The 22733-nt window shown below is 40.5% G+C and overlaps 1 protein-coding gene across 1 annotated transcript in view; it reads right to left on the bottom strand.

Moving 5' to 3' along the window:
* Window positions 1-22733, bottom strand: part of Cadps (calcium dependent secretion activator) — a 497333-nt gene that overhangs the window by 119296 nt on the left and 355304 nt on the right. The window contains 5 exon segments of the mRNA XM_008827502.2: window positions 2753-2770; window positions 6059-6182; window positions 6557-6620; window positions 8405-8506; window positions 21977-22164. Of these exon segments, the coding sequence (XP_008825724.1) occupies window positions 2753-2770; window positions 6059-6182; window positions 6557-6620; window positions 8405-8506; window positions 21977-22164 (496 nt within the window).

Genomic DNA, 22733 nt, shown 5'->3' with positions numbered 1-22733 from the left:
TCCTTCCTTCCTTCCTTCCTCCCTTCCTTCCTTCCACCTACCTATTTCTATATCTATCATTTCTCTAGCTCTAAAAGATCATTTGTCCAATTTTGCAAATCCTTGGCACATTTAAAGGAAAATTTTTTATTTAAAATTCCAGTGGAATCGTTAGGATGCTCAGAAAATTATGCAAGTATTTAGCCAAGAATGGAGGCAAAACAGCAATAGTAGTGTCGAGTTCTCCAGTGCTCGCTTCGTTCAGAACATGTGACAGTTTAAATGGAAATGTATTTAAAATAATAGAATTAATTTGCAGGATCACAGCTTTTCTTTCATAGACTAGCAGGCTTTTGCATCTTTTTTTCCTTGAGATACTATAATTAAGCTGAACTTTTAATTTCTAATAATGCCACTAGAAAGAAAGCATAAGTCCATCAGAAATATGTCTGGAGACTCTCAAAGCATACCCCGAGTAATACCCCAGCAGGAGCTGTCGGGATTCCAGTCCCAGCATCTGACCCTACCCCAATGTGCACCTGTAACCTTGGATGCACTCTCACGTTCGTCAGTCCCTTCTTACCACTGATGCTAGTGTGACTGTTTCTGGAGAGTAAATGCTAAGCTTTCTTCTTAAGGACCCTTCAACGGCTGTATTCCTTGGACGTGCGACCTGTCCAGTCTTCCCTCTGAAACCATCTATATGAATGTAAAAGTCACCAGAGATTCCAGGGGAAGGAACTTTGGACCATGAGATATAGTAAAAAATCTTTGTTTTCCTTCTCTGAGACAGGGTGTTGTTATATAGCTGAGGCTGGCCTTGAACTCAGTATATAGCCCAGACTGGGCTCTTGCCTCTACCTCCTGAGTGCTAGTTCTAACCAGAATGCTGTTTGTTCATGCCATATGAAGGTCATGGAGATCTTGCCCCCCCTCCCTTGCCACCCACTTCTGTCATTGCTTCACTCGGTTTTGTAGCCATGGCTGTCCTTGAACTCACAGAGGTCTGCCTGCCTCTGCCTCCTGAGTTCTGGGATTAAAGACATGTTCCAACATGCCTGTCCTAAAGATTTAATTTCATTTATGTATATGTGTCTCTGTGAGTGTATGCCACACGTGTGCCCATGTCCTCAGAGGCCAGAAGAGGTGATTGGATTCCCTGGAGCTGGAGCTAACCTGTGGTTCTTAGCTGCCCAGCGTGGGTGCTGGGAACCAAACTTGGATCCTCTGGAAGAGTAGCAAGTGATCTTAACCTCTGAGCCATCTCCCCAGCCCTGCTCATAAGTTTTTATTCTGTCCTTTTAGGGGCGAATGATTTCAGCCTCTATCTTGAGTTAGGATTTTACTGACTTTGGTGTGGTCTCTGCCTGGATTTCTAGAAATATGCTTTTAAACTCTCTGAGCTTTGGTTTGCTCATCTGTGAAATGGGAGTAGAAACATAAAGGATTTTGAAGATTACATGCATTAATACATATAAGGCACGCAAAATCACCCCCAGCATATGAAATGCATAAAATAAGCATCTTATATAAGAAAGTTATTTCTTCTAGCTCTACAGTTTTATGCATTCATATATTTTCCTGTGTGGGCTCTCTTTCCGATCTCTGGCTTCCATTAACTGATTCCAATTTATTTCTCTCAACATGCAATTGAAACCTTATTATCTCGTGACTATTTCCATGGTTTTCTGACAATGTCATATTCCTCTGACACATAACCAATGGGATTTGCGATGTATTGAATTTGCAATTTACACATATGCATGGGTGCTCCATGAAAGTAACAGCGGTTTCCCTCTTGTTTAGATAGTTCCTGGCTTCCAACACTGTATTTACTGCAAGCTAGAATCTCACCATGTACTGTCTAATAAATGAATGAATGGATATATGAATGAATGAGTGAATACATGGTTGCCTTCCTACGATAGAGAAAAAGGCTCATATGTCTTCAATATAGGTTTGTGAGTCTTCAAATATTTACGGCTAGCCTTGTGTTCAGCACATGTTCAAAAATGATTTTTTGCATTGTTGTGAAATATGTTCAACTGTTAACTGTGATTCAATGATAACTGCTTCTTTGGAATCTTTTACGTCTTAAAGACAACAGTCAATACTATTCATTCATTAATATTTTGTGCCAGAGCTCTCCTCAAAATAGGCTCAGAAGTCTTGAGATGAAACAAGAGAAGTTTCAAAGCTAGAGAACTTTCTAAAGGCTTTCTCTTTGTGAAACTTCTAACAACTCCTGCTAAGTTCCCCCGTCTGTACTTCCTGTTTCAGCACACAGTAATAATACAAGAATAACATGGACACACGGCTTCTTCTTGGCCAATAGACATTCATCAAAGAAGACAAACTTCTCCATAGGGCAGAAAACAGACAGAAAGAAACAAAACACAAAAAGGAAGATTGTTTGGTTCAGTAACTTTAAAAAAGAAAAAAAAAGACAAAAACCTAAAAACAAAAAAAGAAACATACATATGAGGCCAAATCACTAGGTCCAGAAACCAAGGATGAAATGAAGTTCTGCAGCAAACCAGAACTCGGTTCCTTCAAAGTTATGCCTTTATGGAAATTCTGCTCTATAAAGGTCAACAGCAAATGGGCATGAGATGTATTTAGACAGCACAAATTAACTCCTTAAGTATTATTGCAACTCCACACCGCTCTCTGGGAGTACATACCTTAAGGAGCTACTTAACAAAAACGAAAACAAAAACTGAATACAACTCAACAGTCCTGGTAATTGATAATGCATATACAATTGGTTCACCTGCATCCTTTTGATTCTCTATTTGAAAGAGAGAGCACGACAAGGAGAAAAGAGAAAGAGAAACAAGAACACATATGCAAGATTAATGAGCAAGTGGACCCAAATGCCCCCCACTTATGCGTGATTCATGATATTGGAAAGAAAAGGTTGCCCTTGGATTCCCACCGCCCCGAAGTGTGGGGGCCAGCAAAAAAAGGCTCCTTCACGGAGGTGGAAAACGCTGCACAAATAGAAAATTAGTAAATTAAGTTTAACGGGAAATCAAGCTACGAAACACACATGAACTCTTCCAATGACAATTAAGTCATATGTTCTAGCCAGAGCTTTGAGGACAAGGGCAAGTAAAAATCTCCAGAGAGGACAAGGAGAGCTTCCCAGCTCGAGAGAGAACGGAGAGGAGGCATAGAAGATCTGGTTTCAACAGAGCATGGACCACCTTGTATGATCTCATACCCATCACAGTTTGACATCTTAAACACGGAAAAAGAAGGCATGACTTTGCCTCAAATGTCCTTTATCTGACACTTAATGCATTGCTCCCCAACCTAGCTGCTAGTTTTGGATTGTGTACCAGTGACAAGTACTTTATGAATCAAGGTTACACACAAGCAAAGTAAAAATGCATTCAGGAAACAGACAGAGAACAACTGAAAAACTTACAGACAAATCTGAGTTTATCACAAACAAATGGCTTAATTGTCTAACCTGTTTTAGGCTGATAAAAAGTGACTGGACTTCTCACACTGGGTTTCACAGACAGAACCAACAGACAAGCCAATGCTAAAAAACTTGAAGCAAGGAGAGTGAGTTGGTTTGGATCTGGATTTTCTTGAAATAATGGAAACAGAAAGAGTGAAGACAGCATGGTGAGGAGGTGGTAGGTACTCACGAATGGTTAAATCCATCACTTGGGAGGCCAAGCAGAAGACAGGATGCTCATACATTTCTCTCTTTTTCCCTATAAAAGAGGATTTGGGCATGCAAGAGGCTTAGGTCAGAGGTAAAGAGGTTAAAGGTCATAGGTTAGAGGAAAACGTTACATTAGCTCAAGGGAAAATAGCCACAGAGTTTTTTGGCATAAACACAGGATAAAAGAAAAAGGAGTTTTGAAATTTGAGATCTACTGGATTAACCATTCAGCATGCCGTGAGTCACGAGAGAGATTGTGACCATGATTTTACACGTCTCTTTAGAGTTGTTGGCAAGAATACAATGACCAAAAACATCATGGGTAAAGGGAAACAGAATTTCATTGATTTAAGGCTCCAAGATACTAAGGATTTCAGACTTTAGTATCTAAGGCTCTTGAGGTATTTCTTCATAAACATAGTCTCCAGCAATATTACTACAACTTCTTCCCAAAATTCTCAGATAGCTAAGCTGTTAATGTTCATAGAGAGGCTCAAGTGTAAAAATGGAAGATTTCTTTTCAGAGGGTAGGATGCGAGCCTTGTTAAAAAGAAAGCTGTCTGGTAGTAATATCTTTGAAGCTGCAATCCCAGCCCACAGTGGACTATGTTCATGGAAGAAAACCTGACACATGCAGCCAGAGAATGTGGGGTTGTCTGAATTAACAATCCCAGCATGCTTTGAAATTGGTGTCTCAGCCACTTTTGCAGAGGTCTTGTCAAAAAGTGGCTGAGCCAATCACGGACAAGGAAGGAGAAAAGCAGGAGAGCAGGTCGTGTGGGATGAGGTACTTCTCTGAAAAGAGAGTTGGAATAAAAAGATTGGTTTCTTCAAAGAATCCCCAGACCTAAAAGTCACAGTGCAAAAGATAGTTAACACAACCAAGAAGAATTGAGGCACAAAAGGAAATTACAGACCAGCTGATCTACTTTGGAAACGAATGCATTTTTACTTACAGATCTTAAAGTTTGGTTTTTATTTAAAAAATTTATTTATCTGAAAGAAGAGAGCAGATCTTACCAAAAGACTAACTTGACCGAGACCTATGAGGCAAGAGCCATGGCAACTGAACATTTTATTTCTTGATCCCATCCCGTCACTGGCCTTGCCTAGGATTAGCAGGTTGCTGGTTGGCTTTACTCAGTCCAACCAATCGTTATGTCCTGGGCTCGTAATGCTGGAACAATTATTTGCTAATATAGCCCTTTAACCGTGCTCTTCTTGTTCCTCTATTTTTGTCACTCATTACCAAGTCAAGAGTTGATAAACATCCTTTTAGTGCCCAATTCTTAAGTGTTTCTCCCTGGATGCATAACAATGAATTCATTACCACTGGTACACAATTTGCATTGTCAGACAGACAAAATTGAGAGAGGGAGGAAGACATGTAATGTACAGAACACTGGGAATTTGACATGATCGTCCCCTAATTCTCCGAGGAAACAGGACTTTGGCAGGGTGAGTGATGGAGTGTGTGTGTGTCAGTTGCTTGCCCCCCCCATCCCAGTGATGTTCTGAGGTAGACAATGTGCTTATTTATTCAGGTGTCCTGTGTTTCACGTGTGAGAGAACATCAGATTCTGGAATGTGAACACATCGAGAGTCTTGCACACAGAACTTCCACATTTATACACTTACACCACTGGTCAAGTTGGGTATGGTTTTCAAATCACCCTATAGCAGCCAACAGGGTAACAATGAAAAGCGATTAATACCTTTGCAAGTGAATAGGTCCCAAAGAACCACAGCTTCTCGGGTTGGAGTCCCTCAAAGTGTCTTTTAGCTACGTGGTCATCAATGACAGTTTCCCTAAAACTTGAGAGGGCAGTAGTAACAAACATCCTACATCCCTAGTAACAACAGTGAATGAGATCTACAGCCCCTGGAGATGACTCCACACTAACCTGCCACCAGATTTGAAAGGCTTCCAAAGGACAAATATTTTTAAGGAATAAGAAAGAGTTAAGCAGAACCTTGATACTGCATTACTCAATTCCTGTTTTGTTTCTAACACTATTAGCGGCAGACAACAGATTGTTCTGTTTCCCTCCATTTAAAGAAGGTGGCGGTGCTACCCAATTCTTTACGAGCTAAACATTAGCCTCAGAGAAGATATTTTGGGGCAACAGGAACTTTCAAAAGGACATTAGATATTTCATAACATCCCATATTTGCTATCTCCCCCTCCAAAGGCTGTCTCCCAAGCCCACGACCCTTCCTTTCATCCATTTATTTGGCCACAGCCAAAGAATATTCCACGTTTCAAGAACTTCCAGGTTTCAGCTTCATGTAGTCAGATGGACCACCATTTTCTGGTTCCCATCAGAAAGAGACAGACTTCCCCAGGGAGGTATACCAAAATTCGAATTCAAAACTAGGGACAGACAGGAGCCTTACCTTCAATTTTGGCATACTCAGAGAGACGTGAATAGTTGACTAGCGCAGCCTGCTCTAGGCATTTACGGATGACGGTTTTTACTTCCTCTTGTGGCACTGGAGTAACAATGTCTTTCATCAAAACCTTCGGGCAGAAGGAAAGGTAAGGTTAAGAAGGTCACATTGATGTGTCACTCTCTTATGCTTCTTGGAGCTTTAAGGGTAAGATTAGCTGTGAACACCTCCCTAATACTGACGAATATGAGATGTGGGTAGAAAGAAAACTCTAGGATGTTTGGGGTGCAGGCATCAGGGAAGCACCAGGAGCCACTCTTTAATATAACTATTTGGGAATCTGGAAGTGAAACTTGCAGAATTTTGGCAGTTTCCTCACTTTTATTCTGGTATTTCATGAAGGATAAACAAACCTTTTGAAAATTACAGACTAGGTCACCCAACTGCAATGTTTTATTACAGTTATCTGTGTGTCCCTTTGTCTGGTTTTCAGTTCATCCTTACCCTTTCCAAGAGTGAGAGAGTCGCTTTTAAAGCACCTTCAGGTCGACCAAAGGGAAAACAATACCTTAAAAAAGAAGCAAACAAACATAAAATATTTCAGGTTGCCCAAATCATTACATTTTAGAAGGAAACAGGCTGCAATTTTGATTCCTACAGTGGCTCTCACTGAGGAACAGAAAATGCTTTTTATTTTGTCACACTGTGCTATGTTCATGTGAGCTCACACATATATGTGTGTATACAATGTATATATGTGTATGTGTGAATAATGACTGAAGAGGAACTCTGCAAATGTCTGCAGCACAAAAGAATATTGAGAGATGACACAGAGCTCTGTTTAATTTTCCATTGTGGAGGAAAACCATTAGTTAATACAAACGTGACCTCACATGCTGTTATAGAGCCCAACATTGAAAAACATGACTTAGAATCTGTTGGAATCCAAACACATTTCTTTAAATGCCTAAAAGGTTGAAATAAAGGAGTGCATTTGGAGTAAATTCCTGATTCTGCTAGCTGTCCTTCCTTGCTCGTAGCTTATTTTTTTCATTATTTGGACTTTCTGTTATATGGGTAATATAATTTGGAGGTAATGTATGATTGATAAAGGATTATTATTCATCAAAATCTTGTTCCATCAAAAGGAAAATGGTGAATTTTCCTTGACAATTTTCCTGTGACATCCTGACACCGATGGAATTGTGTCAGGTACCACTACAAGTTCCATTGACGGCTTCAGGCTGTCAACAGTTCTTTAAAACACTTCCCCAGGGTACAGAGAGGGCTGCTTAAACACAGACTATTAAGGGTGACCCTGGGCAAGTTCCTTAACCTCTCCTAGAGTCATTTTGCTCATTGTTTAAATGGAGATTATAACTACCTTACAAAGTTATTCTGAGAATTAAAAATAAGAGTTAATATCTTTCCAGCCTCCAATCCTATACATGGCATGTGTGAAGTGTTTAATAAATAGGGGCTGTTTTAAGCACAATCGCTATTTTTGAGTTTCTAGTTACAAAATGTATGCAGAACCACCATTGTGGTATTAGAAATGTCCTATTTGGGACACTATTCCAAATCTTGGCTCCACAGATTTTTTTCATTTTTAAAGATATTTTATTAGTACATATTAATTATACTTCATAATAGGCTTCATTATGGCATTTTAATACATCTATATAATGTGTTTTGCTCATATTTACCCATTTCCTACTCTTGTCTCTCCCACTTCTGCTGATCCTCTCAAGTAATCCCTCTTCTAAAACTTTCTTGTAGAGGCAGCTTCTTTTGGATAGAGTGAAAACAGTAAATACAAATTTGATGAAAAAATAAACACATTGTCTTAGTGCATCTGTGCCTTGTTTATTCCCCAAAGAACAAAGGTATTTTTGTATCATACAGCAGAAGCCCAGAGACATATTTTATGCAAGGATCTTTCTTGTCTCTCTCTCTCTCTCTCTCTCTCTCTCTCTCTCTCTCTATTGCTCTAATGAGCATAAGTAAAGCATTATTTACAGGACTATGGGCAACCTACCAGAGGCTATATTACTGAAGAAAATGTTTCTCCTTCCCCATTAATTACTTACAGATCCCTGGGAGGAGGGGGAGCCACTCTTGAGCCCCTCCCACCTGAGGCCAGCCTGGGCTACAGGAGACTGTCTCAAAACCAAACAAAGAATTCAAATTTAGCTAGCTATTGAGGGCCATATCTGATTGATTTGCTTTTTTCCTTTAACTATTTGAATGATCTAATCTATTTCTGATAGATTTTTAGTTTGGGAAAGTGAAGCATCCTTTTCTGTGTCTCATTCTTACCCCCCTAATAAATCCCCCAACCCAGATCCTTACCTAAAATGTGTAATCTGATTTTCCAGCAGAACTCGGAGTCTCTCTTTGATTTCTTCAAAGCGTTCCTTTTCTTCAACAGTGACAGTTCCGATTCCATCAGGCCTGAAAGAAGACACGTTATGAAGTGACGGGACCCTCATATGCTGACACCATCAAATCAAATCTCTACCAGGAGGAAACTGTCCACGTAAGAAGCAATAAGCACACTGATGGATGTGACCACAGGAGAAGCCCTACTCTTCAGGACAGGGTTCAGAAGTAGATGATTATTTGGGGTTAGTACTTAGGAGGTATCTGCAGAACTGCAGCTGATTCTTCTGAAATGAAGAAATGGGCAAAGTGGTGGATCACATATTCAGTTTAGCTGGTTCTGTTTGGTCACAGGTTCTTAGACCATCTGAAATAGATAAAATCATTGTGTGTATGTGTGTGCACATGTATGTGCCAGTGCACACATGTGCATGTGGAGGTCATAGATCAACATCAGGTATCTTCTGCTATCTCCACCTTGATGCCTTGACATCATTTTAAAAATTAGGAGAGTTTTACTATACAGTTCTAGTTTCTGGTCTCTCTTGAAAATTCAGAACAGCCAGCATTTATTTCTAGTCACCAGCCAACAGCTTCTTCCTAAGCTGGATGGACACTTACTTGTTCCACATCTCTAGTTCACACTGCCTGTCTCACAGGTACTGGGGACTGGGACTGCTCAATTATGTATACCAATTTCTATGAATATCAGGCACCTCATAAGTATTTGTTTTACTCAGTATTAAACTGCCATTTGTAATAATCAATGTTTAGAGTAACTGAAGTGCTTTTTCATTAACTAAAGAACAAACCAAATGCCTCCCATTGTGATAAAAAGAAAGATTGAGAATAAATGATTTAATTTGAGTCAGTGTTCTCATAGTTCTTTGTCACCACTGGGTACATACACATCCTCTTATTTTTATGGACCATTTCCACAGGAAATATCAAGGTTGCATATTTATAGCCCAAATTTATAAGTGCCAAATTAGACACAGAATAATCTGACCCATTCAAAGCCTTCAGCTTCCTAAATCTCTAGTGACTTGTGATGCAGCTGTGTCACCATGTTACCTCTCTTGGACTCAGTTTGCACATGTGAGTCATCTCAAGACCAAACAAATGGTTATATTTATAGGCTTTCTCAAAGATTCAGAGTGAGAGATATTGGGAAAATTCTCTATACTGTATGAGTCTGACTTCATAAAGTCTTGGCAACAGTCAGCAGTATACCCCTGTCGGGGTTTAATTTGGTCACCTCTACTTCTTTTTAAATAATAAGTGTTCTATTTGAAAAATGAAGATAGAACTACTCCCTCAATGTAGAAAAACTTGGCCCCAAACTGTTTACTGCTTTGTAGTTCTCCAAAATTGTGGGAAGAAAGAAGGTAAATTGGCAAGCACGAAGCAGGCTGGGAGTCTAAGCATTTCAACCTTTTGGCAAAACATCAAAGATCAACTTACAAAGTTTATTTTTCAAAAACTTTTGCATGAAATGTCCCTGATCTTGTAGTTAAATCTCAGGATAAGCTCACTGGCCATCATGAAATTCAGGTCACTCTTTGATAATATGTCATGTTTTTGTTCTAAGTTTGAATTTTCTTTACTTCTGGCTAATTCACTAAACACATGCAATTGACATGTACATACACATATTTGATTGGGGGTCGAGGGATCCATTCAGACCACTTTATAAACAGAGAAAAGTTAACCTAGGAAAAAAATTAGTGCTATTTGATTAAAAATTTAAAAAAATATTTATTTTATTCTTTTATTTGTATGAGTGTATTGCCTGCACATGTGTAAGTGCACCCATGTCATGCAATGCCCATGGAGGTCAGAGAGAGTGTTGGATCCCCTGGAACTGGAGTTACAGATGGTTGTTAGCCACTCTGTGAGTGCTGGGAATCGAACCTGGGTCCTCTGCAAGGGCAGCCATTGCTCTTAATGACTGAGCCATCTTTCCAGTTCCCTGATTTAAATTGTTTTGGTTTATTTTTATTTTATGTGTATAACAGTTTTGTCCATATGTATGTAAGCGCATCATATGTGTGCAATATCCACAGAGGACAAGAGAGAGTGTTTGATCCTCTGCAACTGGAGTTAAGGGTAGTTGTTAGCTGCCATGTGGGTGCTGGGAACCAAACCCTGGTTCTCTGCAAGAGCAGCCAGTGCTCTTAACCAGTGAGCCATCTCTCCAGCCCCAAGTGCTATTAGATTTAACAGATGGTTTACAAGAGGCTTACAGTTCATAGTCCAGAGCATGGGGCCCTTTCAACATGGACATCTAGAGAGGTCTATCATTTTTAGTGATTTATTTTCCTACGTTTTTTGGTAGTGCTGGGAATTGAACCTCGGGTCTCATGCAGGCTTGGCAAACACTCTGCTGTTGAGGCATATCTTCCACCCTGTCTGTGACCTTGAGTGGGAGAGGAATCTGTGAGTCAAACCATTCATTCACTGCCCAAGAAGCCTCTTCAGAGATATTTTTCTTTGCGTCTGAGCTGATAAAAATGGGAACTTCCATGTACTGCACCTTCCGAGCTAATTCTCACTACAAAGGGCACTGCTACAAATGTAAAGCGTGATTTGCATCTGCCTTTTGTTCTGTGAATGCACATTTGTAATTAATGAAGGAATCAGAGAGCAGCTCGGTGGATCTCCTCTCTGAGATGGCATTCTGAACACTGCTAATTTCATTATTGAAAACAAGTAAACAACTAAACATTTACTATTGTAGTCATTTTAATTTGCTTCTTGATCACATGTCAGTGTAAATAGCTTTTCTTTTAACATAAATAAAACAAACTAACCTCATTAAGTCTGTAAAGCTCTTGTACAGAGTTCACCTGCAAAACCAGGTGATAAAACAAGGCCTGGTTTTGACATCAAATGTAAATCTGTTCTTCTTAATTGCCAGAATTGCTTTCAAAGGGTAGGGGTAAAAGCAGATGGTGTTTGGCAAACTTGGGGGTTCCCTAGGAACTCAGGTTTTTAAAGACCACAAGCTACAACCACATTAGTTGTTTCTGTCAAATAGTTATTTTTAAATTTATTTTTAAATATTTTATTATTTTTATATTATGTGTATGAGTGTATTGTCTGCATGTGTGTAAGTGCATCTGTGTCATGCAATCCCTGCAGAGGTCAGAAGAAGGTGTTAGAGCCCCTGGAGGTGGAGTTACAGATGGTTGTTAGCCACCATGTGGGTGCTTGGAATTTAACCCAGATCCTCTGCAAGAGTAGTCAGTGCTCTTAACCACTGAGCTGTCTCTCTAGCCCCTGTCAAATAGTTATTTTTCAAAATTCTGCTAAATATCAGTTCCTTTTCCACTGACCTTTGCAATTTGTGGGTGACTGCAGCACAGGTATAGAAAGATTTGCCAAGAATTGCTCAAGGGAAGAATCCTGGTTAATATTTTAGGGAGCACTGTATTCTTTTATCAAAATATTTTTGTTTATTATTGTTGTGTATGTGTGTAGATATGCCACTTTGAAAGCTCCCTTGATATTTGGTGGTAGTTTTGTTTTGTTTTGAGACACGGTCTCACTTTGTAGCCCCAGCTGGCCTGGAACTTGCTGTGTAGACCATCCAGGGCTGGCCTTTATCTCACAGTAACCCACCCTCCTCTGCCTTGCCTCCTGAGTGCTAGGATTCCTGGCCCCATGTCATTTGAAGACAGAACCTTGGCCTGCTTCATCCTCCTCTCCAGCTGCTTCAATTCCAGTTTCTCCTCGTCTTTGTTCCTTTGTTACTCGTATGATGAATGTCCATAAAGCACACATTCTCTCTTGCCCCAGGCCCCTGGGTTTAAGTGGGATACCTCTCGTGTAGCTGTCGGAGCACACAGGTGCAAAGAAAAGTAGCTCCTGGCCTCCAGTTTCAGCGGCTATGTACTGGCCAATACCTTACTTCTATATCGTGATCCCGGGAACGTGAGACAATATTGCAGGTTGAGTGCAGTCATTTTAGGAGCCTTGCTGAAGATGGGAAGCTCTCCCACCTGCAGGCCATCACTGGAGCCAGAAGTGGGTCTCCACAGTCACAGTAGACTCTATTGCATCTGACACAATCAGCATCTCCAGAATCCACCTTTCAAGTTTTCGGCAAACCATTTTCTCACTGTCCTTCACAAACTTGACATCTTCAGCAGTTTGATAGGAAAGATGTCATGTCGGCTGCTCTTCAAGTTCTTGTCACTGTGCTTAGCATCAGTTCTGTCATCTTCACTCTCCTCACAGCCTTCCACTATGAGCCATGTCACAGATAATAATACATCCAGAATGGCTTTCTCGCTCTCTCTCTTTCCTCCCTTCCTCCCTCCCTCCCTCCCTCCCTCCCTCCCTTCCTTCCTTCTTTCCTTCCTTTATTTTTGAAATCTAAGCCATCACAACCTAGCTACTCATCCTGAGTTACTGGTTATATAAACTCCCTTTCCACAGTATTTCTAAGTTAAAGCTTATTAATTAATGCCTGTTGTAGGACTAATCTAATTCTATTATTGGGCTTTCAGTACAAAACCATTTTGATATCTGAAATTACACCTGAGAAGTTTAGTCAAATTCCCTGTTTTATATCAAGACCTGACCTCTCAGGAGTAAATTGTTGCCGCACACCCAGGTGAGCAATCAAATTTCCAGAATTTAATTATTCTGCTGGCTCGGCTCTGCACATCATGTCGAAATCTGGGCTGCAAAGCCTTCTTTTGAAAAGTAAGAAGCCTTTTCAAGAAAGTCAAGATGAAAAATTAATTATAAGCATATAATGATCGATGTCTTTGATATTGTATCTATTTGACGAGTAAGTGCCAAATCCAGGTGGAAAAAGAAATGAATCCAACAGAAGACGAAAGAGCGTCTGGTCCACTGCTCTCCATGCAACCAGCTTTCTGCCTCCAATCAGCACCAACAAGGGGTAAAACTCCAGCTGAAGAGGGAATATACTTTCATCTCCAAATGCAAATGTCCACATATGCTGGTACAGGCACTGTAAACATGATATATTCTCTCTCTCCAAATGGATGCATGCCTACAGACCGCATTATGGATCCATGAAAATGTCCTTAAACAAGCAGGATAACTGAATCCTACTTGCTACTAAATTGTTCCAGACCAGAAACATGAAAGCTTAAAGGGCCAGAGCAAGACAGAATATGTTAGGCATTTCTTGCAGTGCTCACTAAAGAGCACAGTTACAGTAAATGCTCTTAACCTTTGATTATATATATATATAGTCTGTTAAGTCTTCATCCTTACAGTGTTTTATAATGATACTTCTGAATTTCATCTGAGTATAGAATATTTTCCTTTGTTTCTTTCAGGCAGTTAATAGCACCAAAACATTATGCAGTGAAAGGAGAGATCCCCGCATCCCTGCCTGTTCCTCTGGATGGCTCCCATAATCCTAGGTTAATTATAATTTATAATTAGGACTCTCACATTCCATAGCCACTGTTTCATTATGAAAGGCAGTCTCACCCCTTCTTTCTCCTTCCCTTCTAACCCATGCCCTTTTCTAATTATGCCCCAACACCCTGGGGCTCAGATACGCTGCTAAAACAAATATATCAAAGTGTTTGTATCATAAAGGGTATGACCGGAAGCAAAATCAAGCAGTTTCTATGCCAGTACAAGTGTCCATTGTAGCTTTTTGGGGTTGGCTAATAGCGAATTTCAAAAAAGAAGCTTCGGGAAGGCAAAAATATCCCAGGGAGGTCTCTTCTGACTTGTTTGCAGTTCATTTAAGCACACAGTTATGAACTCAACAATGTGAGAAAGTTCATTCACTCTACTGAAGGATGGGAGTGGTTGAGGCGTTCCCCTCCTTCACAGCCACTAAGGGTAGAGAGGTTGCTGGCATGTGGACGTCAGTCAAGTGGCTCAGGTCTGTACAAAGCAAGAACTCAACCACTGCAAAAAGAAATAATACAAATGTAGGAAAGAAGAGAACCAGTTTCCATAGACTCTTCTCTTTGGGAAACAAGAGGAGAGGAAATGAGCTTCTTCATTTTGAGACAAACACGGAAAAGCCTTGGGTTTTAGCTTGGAGACTATGTCAGACTTCGGAGTGGTCACACTAGTACTATGTGTGGTTTTCTGGTATCACACCCATACTGAAAGTGTGTGACATCTGAAAACATGTTTGTACCAGTGATTTTGATGACTATAGGATGAGGACACACTGTTGGAATTTTATATAAAAATGCACAATATTCCATGGTTTTTTTAAGGACTACTGATGGCCCAGATTTCACAAGACTTCATGAATGAGTTGGAAAATCTGCTGTTCTTATGGGAGCAAGCCTCCTTCAGGAAGATCATCACATGGTTTAAGGAAAGGAGACAAGGCCAAAGAGAAGTTTTCCTTGGATATTTGGGATGCTTACTTTTATTTGAAATTCATTTGGAATTTATACCTTCTCTCTTATGAGCATTTCCTGTTAGGTACAGCTGGTGGCTTCGAATTTAGGGAACATGATTCATTCATGCTCAAGGCCAACACCTGTACCGAGCTGGATGCCAACCAGAGACACACTCATGTTCATAAGTGCAACAGTGCTGTGTATAACACAAGATCAAGAAAGCAGGTCACTGTTTTACCCCACCCATACCTACTTGCTGTACACTGCATTGTGTTCCAAGCTCTGTAAGGCAGAGCTATCCCTGCTTAAATAATTTTTCTTTTTGTTTGTATTTGGAGGAAGAGTTAAAATGTACTAGAGTGTACGTGCATGCGTGTGTGTAGGCAGGTAGGTAGAGATAGGACTGAGAGAAGGAAAAACTATGATAACTCACTTAGTGGTATGTAGGCATTTATCCAAAGCAAACCAACACATTAAAACAAAAACAAAAGAACCGTCATGTGACATGGATTGAGAGGGAGGCAAGGACATTGCAAATAAGCCAACTGTTGTGGTCATTGGGAAAGAAGATGGAGACCTCAACTGTAGCGTGGCATTGATGAGAGACAGGAGTGGAGGGACTTGAAAGATCCTTAAGAGCATCTATAGGGCCAGGAATTTAACTGTAACGTGCTGTGAGCAAAGGAGTCCGCACCACGGCTGCTCAAGTTGTCTTAGGCAAGTGGATGGATGGAACCACTTCCTGCTGTAGGAACAGAGGAAAGCGAGTTCAAATCCTAACCCACAGGGCGCACATGAGTTCTGAGGATGAGCAGCACCTTGACTTCGAGTATGTCTCCCCAAAAGATCTTTGGATGCATTTTCAGAGATGTTTTAGAATTCATGCCCTCTTACATCTGCTTGCAGACTCATTAATCTATGCAGCGAGCTGTGGATCGGGGCGGTTGGCATTATGGATTTGTTAATTGCTGATACAATGTACTTTCTATGCAGGCCATATGTGAAGAGCGGCACTGGCATTCAATAAATGTTAAATAATAATGTAAATGAGAAAAATTTCCAATCCCAATAATAAAGGGATCCAAGGAACATTGACGCAACTTGCAATCATCGGTGCTGTTTGATTGCCTTGTCACTGTGGGACAGTGACCAAAGTGATGCTAATCTAAATGTCATCTAGAAAGAATACTAAAAATATTATGGTGAAAATTAAGTACTGCAACCTTAGGAGCTGATTTCAAAATGAGACGATATAGCAATTTACATCTGTGGATTTTATGGTCGCCAAATGCAACCAGCTGAACACGCTCACATTTTCCTTTAGTTTCCCTCTCTCTCTTGAGAACATGGGTTTAGTTTTAAAGAGTTGGCCCAAACTAATATTCCTTCAATCACTAAATATGAAGTTTGCTATGTATTAGAATCACTTCAGAATTTTTTCTGTTCATGATGCTTAAATTACCTACTGATTAAAAAATTTAAAAATTCATGTAGAAAGGAACAATTTTAGTTCATCACTTAAGAGCTTGATCTAAAAGAAGACGTCTTGACCTTGATCCTCTATTGTCTTTTAGGGGTCTGTTTGCATAGGGGCTTTCCTGGCTATTTAATACTATCTTCATGTTCTACACAGGCTAGATGATAATTGTGTAATCCCATCAATCAAAAATGTCCCCAGACATTGTCAAATATTCTATGAAGGGAAACCCCCTTTAGCTGAGAAGCATTCTTTAAAAAGAACACCTAGATGGATCCATATTGCCAAGTGCTTGAAATTATGAACAGTAAACACCTTCCTCATGGGCTGAATATGCCCACTTTTGATTAGAATGTTTTTGAGTCACACAGTCATAATTTTTCACATAGTGGTGACACAGACTTCCAGAAGAGGTAGGAGGTGTATAGTCACTGGCACCTGGGTGGTCACTTACTATTTCTAGCTGTGGCAGAGATGGTTCTGCCCCTGCCTTTTTGGCTACAGAATTGGTAAAATGTATCTTTCTTTTCTTTTTTGTGGTGCTACGATTGAACCCAGGGCCTTGTATATGGCAAGTATGCATTCCACCACTGAGCTGCATCCCCTGACCATGAATATCTTCATTTTCAGACAGTACTCATGCAGGCAAAGAGGTTATGAATATGACTTCCTTAGTGTTTGAAGGATATTCTAATCTTCGGTGGGCTAGAATTCCAATAGACTCTAGTTGCTCCCACAAAGCTAAAATAACTGGCCGAGTCATAAGGATTTTGGACATCTTTAGGCAAAACATGGTCAGCTCTTTCATTCATGTGATTGCTATAAATCTCACCTGAAAAAGTTGGGAGAAGTATCAAATGGCAACTCCTGTCATAGTTAGTGCCAATCCTGGATGGGTAATAAGGTTGAGCGATACCAAGTACAAACTGAGAAGTCAGACTACCCGTGCTGGACTTGGGTTCAGACAATTAGTTGTTATAGGGCTTGAAATGGTGCTTATATTTATCTGAACCTCAATCTCATATTTACAGAAGGGTACTAGCAATCCCCATCTCTCATGGATGTAGCAAAGATAAAATGAGTTGAAACATTCACTAGTACTTCACATAGTACTTGCGTCTGGTGGGTTTTTAAAAAGATTTACTTATTTTTATTTTATGTATATGAGTGTTTTGCCAGCATGTTTGTAAGTGTCCTGAAATGCCTGGGCATGCCAGAAGAGAGCATCAGATCCCCTGGACCAGGTGTTACAGACAGTTGTTAGCCACCACGTGGGTGCTGGAAACTGAACCCAAGTCCTCTGGAAGGACAGCTGGTGCTCTTAACCACTGAGCAACCTCTCCAGCCCTGGTAATTCTTAAAGAGCAATGATTATTCTGATTTCCATTGAACCTTATTTATGAAATGTGAGTATGGGCTATTTAATTTCTTTTCAAAATAGTTTACTCATTATTATTATTTAAATTTACTTATTATTTTTTATTTTATGTGTGTGACTGTGTTGCCTGTATGTGTGTAAGTGCACCTGTGTTGTGCAATGTCTGTGGAGTTCAGAAAAGGGCATCAGATCCCCTGGAGCTAGAGTTACAGATGGTTGTTAGCTGCTATGTGGGTGCTGGGAATTAAACCCAGGTCCTCTGTAAGAGCAGTCAATGCTTTTAACTGTTAAGCCATCTCTCCTGACCCTATTTATTATTTTCAGTTTACGTGTATGAGTGTTTTGCCTGTATGTATGTAGGCGTACCATGTGTGTGCGGTTCCCATGAAGGCCAGAAGAGGGCATTAGAATCCATTGAATGAGAGTTACAGATGGTTGTTAACTGCCTTGTGGGTGCTGGGAACCAAACCCAGGTTTTCTGAAAGAGAAGTTCTTAACTGCTGAACCATGTATGAAACCCACAGTAAAAAAATGTGGAGGTTAAGGTATTACAATGGTATTACATTGTACAAGGGTATTACAATGATTCAATCTGCTTACTTTACAGGTGAGAAAACTCAGGCACAGAAGTGAGATGTAATACTTGTAGATTTAGGGAGAACAGTTTCTAACAATCAGGTCTTCAGGATGCAAGTACGTGGTGCTGATGTGGTGCAGCAAGGAAAAACACTGGACATCGTGTAAAGTGGCTCTGTTATTTTACAGATGTTCATGTTCATCATATGTAGACTGGGTGTAAAAATGGGCAATCTGAGAATTTTAGGATTTCTCTTTCATATAAAAGAGAAATATAAACACAGATCCAGAAATACACACAAGCCTTCCAAAGTACCTTTGATGAGCCCTTTGGGCATACCTTTAAAGGTTATGGTCCAGTGAGGGCTGCCTTTCAACAGGGTTGTTTGCACTCTGCCCTGCTTGGATGTTGAGCCACCCAAAAGCAGCACATTGGACAGCAGGCATGGGGGCTTCCTCTTTAGAGACCTTTCCAGCACCTACAGCATCCTCGGCAGCTTTGATCTTTGACCGCCACTGACTGTTTTCTTGTGGTTGGACTCAGCAAAATCCAGATAGAGACTCCATCCCACCTATATCCACAGTTACTGCTGCGAGGAGGTGGGCGACCACATGGAACCAGCAATTTCCTTGACTTTCACTGTTAGATTTAGGAATTCTGATTGACAGTTGGCCACATTCTTTCAAAAGCAAAAATCGTCATTTAGTCTTTATACAAATGAATTACATACATAAGGGCCTAGGGATGGCCAGTGGGTAAATTAATAGTGAAGGGGACAGGATTCATTCTTGTGAATTTGTTTAACTTGGCCAGGCCAGGCCAGAATCATCAATTCTAAAGTCATAACAACAAAACCTTCAAGTGTCCAGTTAGGGTGAGAGGAGAGAGAAGGACATAGGACAATGCAGGAATTAGTAAATGTGATCAAAAGGGGGAGGGTACCATTTTTTCACATAAAGAAGAGAGCATTGCTAAAGGCCAGGAAACAGAATAAAACAGAACCTTAGAACTTTGAAGCGCCTTAAAAGTAACCTTAAAAGTGCGCGATTTAGTGATGGGCTTTATCCCTTTTGTGATGTCCTTATAAGTCATTGCATATGAATTTCTTTTAATCAAATGATTGTGGAAATGAGGGCAGTTTGCTAAAAACATAGATCCACAAATAAATATATAGGCCTATTTGATGTCAACCCATTTCTTTTTGCTCCTTAAACATAATTTTCAAATGATAAACCATTGGTTACTTATTATGAATGACTTGGTAAGTAAGGTACCAGGTCCCTAATGAGATGCCATGAAAAAACCAGTCTGACTCATAGTTGTTTACATATTGCTTGATTTGTCCTTTCCATATGAACGTTTCAAAAAAAAATAATCAAACACCCGACTCAAATTTAGCCCCAATATACCACGTTTTTGCTCGTTGCTAAAATCTTATGAAAAACTAAACATTTAAAGGAAATGGATTTAAGGGATACATAAAGCTTGTTGTTTGCAAAGGTGGACATGGCGGCATGAATAGAGGCCTGGGGGAAGGTCAGAGACTGAAAACAAGCCAACGCACACGCAAGACTTCTTACCTTTTGGACTCTTGACTTGACTGGATTTTGGGCTCTTTTCTTTTTTTAGATTCTCTTCTTGCATCTTTTTTAGGTTCTGGCTCAGGGAAGGAGGGAGTTTTGCTCCCTTGAAAGTCTGCATTTGGTAGCAGCCCACCAAGGTAGACATGCATTTGTTGACTTTTAAGAGGGGTGGTTGTATGAGACATGCACAGAAGGTGGCCAGCCGCAGGAGAATCAAGAGCACACATGCATGCACAAACAAAAAGAAGGAAAAAGAAGGATGCATCAAAAAGCAAAAGCAAATGCATTCAAACTAAAATAATAAGCAGAAAAGATGCAAACTTACATAAGGAAAATCAGAACTGAAAAGAAAATAAGAAATCCAAAACTGTTTCCATGACAAGATGTATAAACCTAACTGTGAATCAAGTGGCAGTCTTACAATATGAAACCCAGACAATGTGTATCATAATTCATGATGATGTTTACCAGGGAGTTTACAAAAACACTTCATTATTTTATAACACTTTCTTATTCAGTAACATATGTAGAATACAGTGTGACAACCCAGAGAATATAATGCAACTTCTCTCTCTCTCTCCCTCTTTAAAGAATTCAGTCCAAGAGGCTGTAACAGATAGTCATCAAAGTGTACATATTTATAAAAAGCATAATTATGCATGCTACAACCCAGGTACTGGAGTCTCCATGAATATCCTTTTCTGAAATGAAAGGTCATGTGTCAGACTACCAAGCCCGAACAAGAGGAGGAGATGGAGATAACCTTGCTGTCTGTTCAAACAGTCAAACCTACATCGCTATTGCTACTTAGCTCTAAATTTTGAAGTTGCATATCATAAAAGTCTATCAGCAGTGGAGACAAGAAAAGCACAGAACAAATCCCACAGATATCTGAGCTGTGTGGCTTGCAAAGATGAGGAAAGTTGACACAGCTCTGGCTTCAAAGAAAGGTAGTCAGTTCTGGATGCTTTCCCATGTGGATTTTCCCCAGAGCAACAACTTGTTCAACCGAGGCTGGTTTTCCAAAACCACCTAGCTGTCTTCTGCGATGCCTCTCCTGGCTGTCAGCTGGGGTGCTTTGGAATAATGTAGACTTATCTTTATACTAATGTAAGGCTACACTCGTTGGGTTGGTAAGCTGGCTGTGGCAGCATGGAAATTTATTCCATGTCTCCAGAGCCAAATGGCAATGTTCTTAAATTATTTGCTGCTTTGCATTATTCAGAACATGGATCTTTTCCTTCAGGAGCTGGGGAAGGTCTAAAGAAATAGAATGCTTAGTACACAGTCAGGAGACTTGGGGTTCTGGTCTTGCCTATAAAACCTGTAACATGAGGGGGCTGGTTAGGCTGTGATTGCTAAAGCTCTTCCCACCTCTGTGGATATATTCTAAATGTTATTGGCATCTGTGCCTTCAGGCTTCACCTATCTTTCCTCAGCTCTGTAAACGTGCTTGGCTTTCTTCTTCCATAGGACAGTTGTACATGCTGTTCCTTTTGCCTGGAACCACTCGACTCCTACACATGCTTCGTTTCCTCCGGGAGGTACCCCCTGCCATCCTGCCACTCCATCTGAGTCATATTTTTTTTTTATTAAATTCAACCCAGGATTTTATTCCCTTTCCCTGGAGCACTGATCTTTGTGTATCTCCCTGGTTTGGTGTCTAGATTTTTTTTTTTAAAAGTCTCGTATATGGAATGTGTACCAGAGTTTAACACTAGGCAAGTAATCATCAGATACTCTTGACATTGAAAGAGGGTACAACAAAGGCAAATAGCGATTAAGCTCTTGCCAAGTTCTGGGTATTTTACTGAGTTCTTCGTGTCCATTCGTGTGCTTTCCACAACCCCATGGCAATACTGCCATTACCATTTCACAGATCAGAACACTGTGGCCCAGGGGTTTAATTACCACTGATAGTAATGATAGTAAAGAGAAGCACAATGCTTGGTTTACCACAGAGGCTCTCCTAGAAGTCCTGTTTGTCATTGATCCACAGATGCTTAAGGAGAAAAAACTAAGTTAGACTGTGTGTGCGTCCTGTGTGCACTATGGTGGGGACAGGGATAGATGATGAGTTAGGGGTGATCCTAAATGCAGAAGTAGTCAAAAACTGCTGACAGGTCCTTATTAACGTTTTACGAATACCTTAAACCCATGCTTACCTGTTCCCATGGACATGGGATGCACAGAAGGCGAAGCTGTAGTGAAGAAGGGTAGGGTCAATCATGGCGCCCTTTTCCGCCCGTTCCAGCAAGTCTCTTAGGTAGCAGAGATGCCGGTGACATCCACGGACTCCATTTCGGGCACAATACTCATCTAATACAAACACCTGGCCAGGACTGAACCAGCCCTGCATGGGGAATAGAGGAAAAACTTCCTTTTAAATAGAAGTTGTTTCCTGGAGAGCTGCTAGAGTCAGGACTGGCTGGAAGAGGAGACGGAGAAACAGCCAGCTCTGTCTCTTACATCGGTGTGCAGGCCACCATGCTAGCACACAGGCTATACTATCTGCTTTTTAAAAAATTATTTATTTATTATTGTTCTAATGTGTATGAGTGTTTCGCCTACAAGTAAGTGCATCTGTATCGTGCAATGCCTACAGAGGTCAGAAGAGGGCGTCAGATCCCTTAGAATTAGAGTTATGGATGGTAGTTAGCCACAATGTGGGTGCTGAGAATCGAACCGGGTAAGAACAGCAAGTGTTCTTAACAGATGAACCATCTCTCCAGCCCTTATACTGTCTGCTTTAGCCCTGGCAGCAGACAACAGAAAGATTCTGTTATCCCTGCTATGCAGATGGGGAAATATAATTGAGTTCAATGGTAATGTGGAATTTCCTCCAAAGTCGTAGAGTTGTATCAGCAAACAGCACAATTCCAGAAAAAGAGAGTCACCAGGGCTCCAATACTGAACCATTTA

This window comes from Nannospalax galili, unplaced genomic scaffold (genome assembly GCF_000622305.1).
Source record: "Nannospalax galili isolate Female #2095 unplaced genomic scaffold, S.galili_v1.0 scaffold91, whole genome shotgun sequence".
Taxonomy (NCBI): Eukaryota; Metazoa; Chordata; class Mammalia; order Rodentia; family Spalacidae; genus Nannospalax; species Nannospalax galili.
This window is presented reverse-complemented; position numbering and strand designations above follow the sequence as displayed.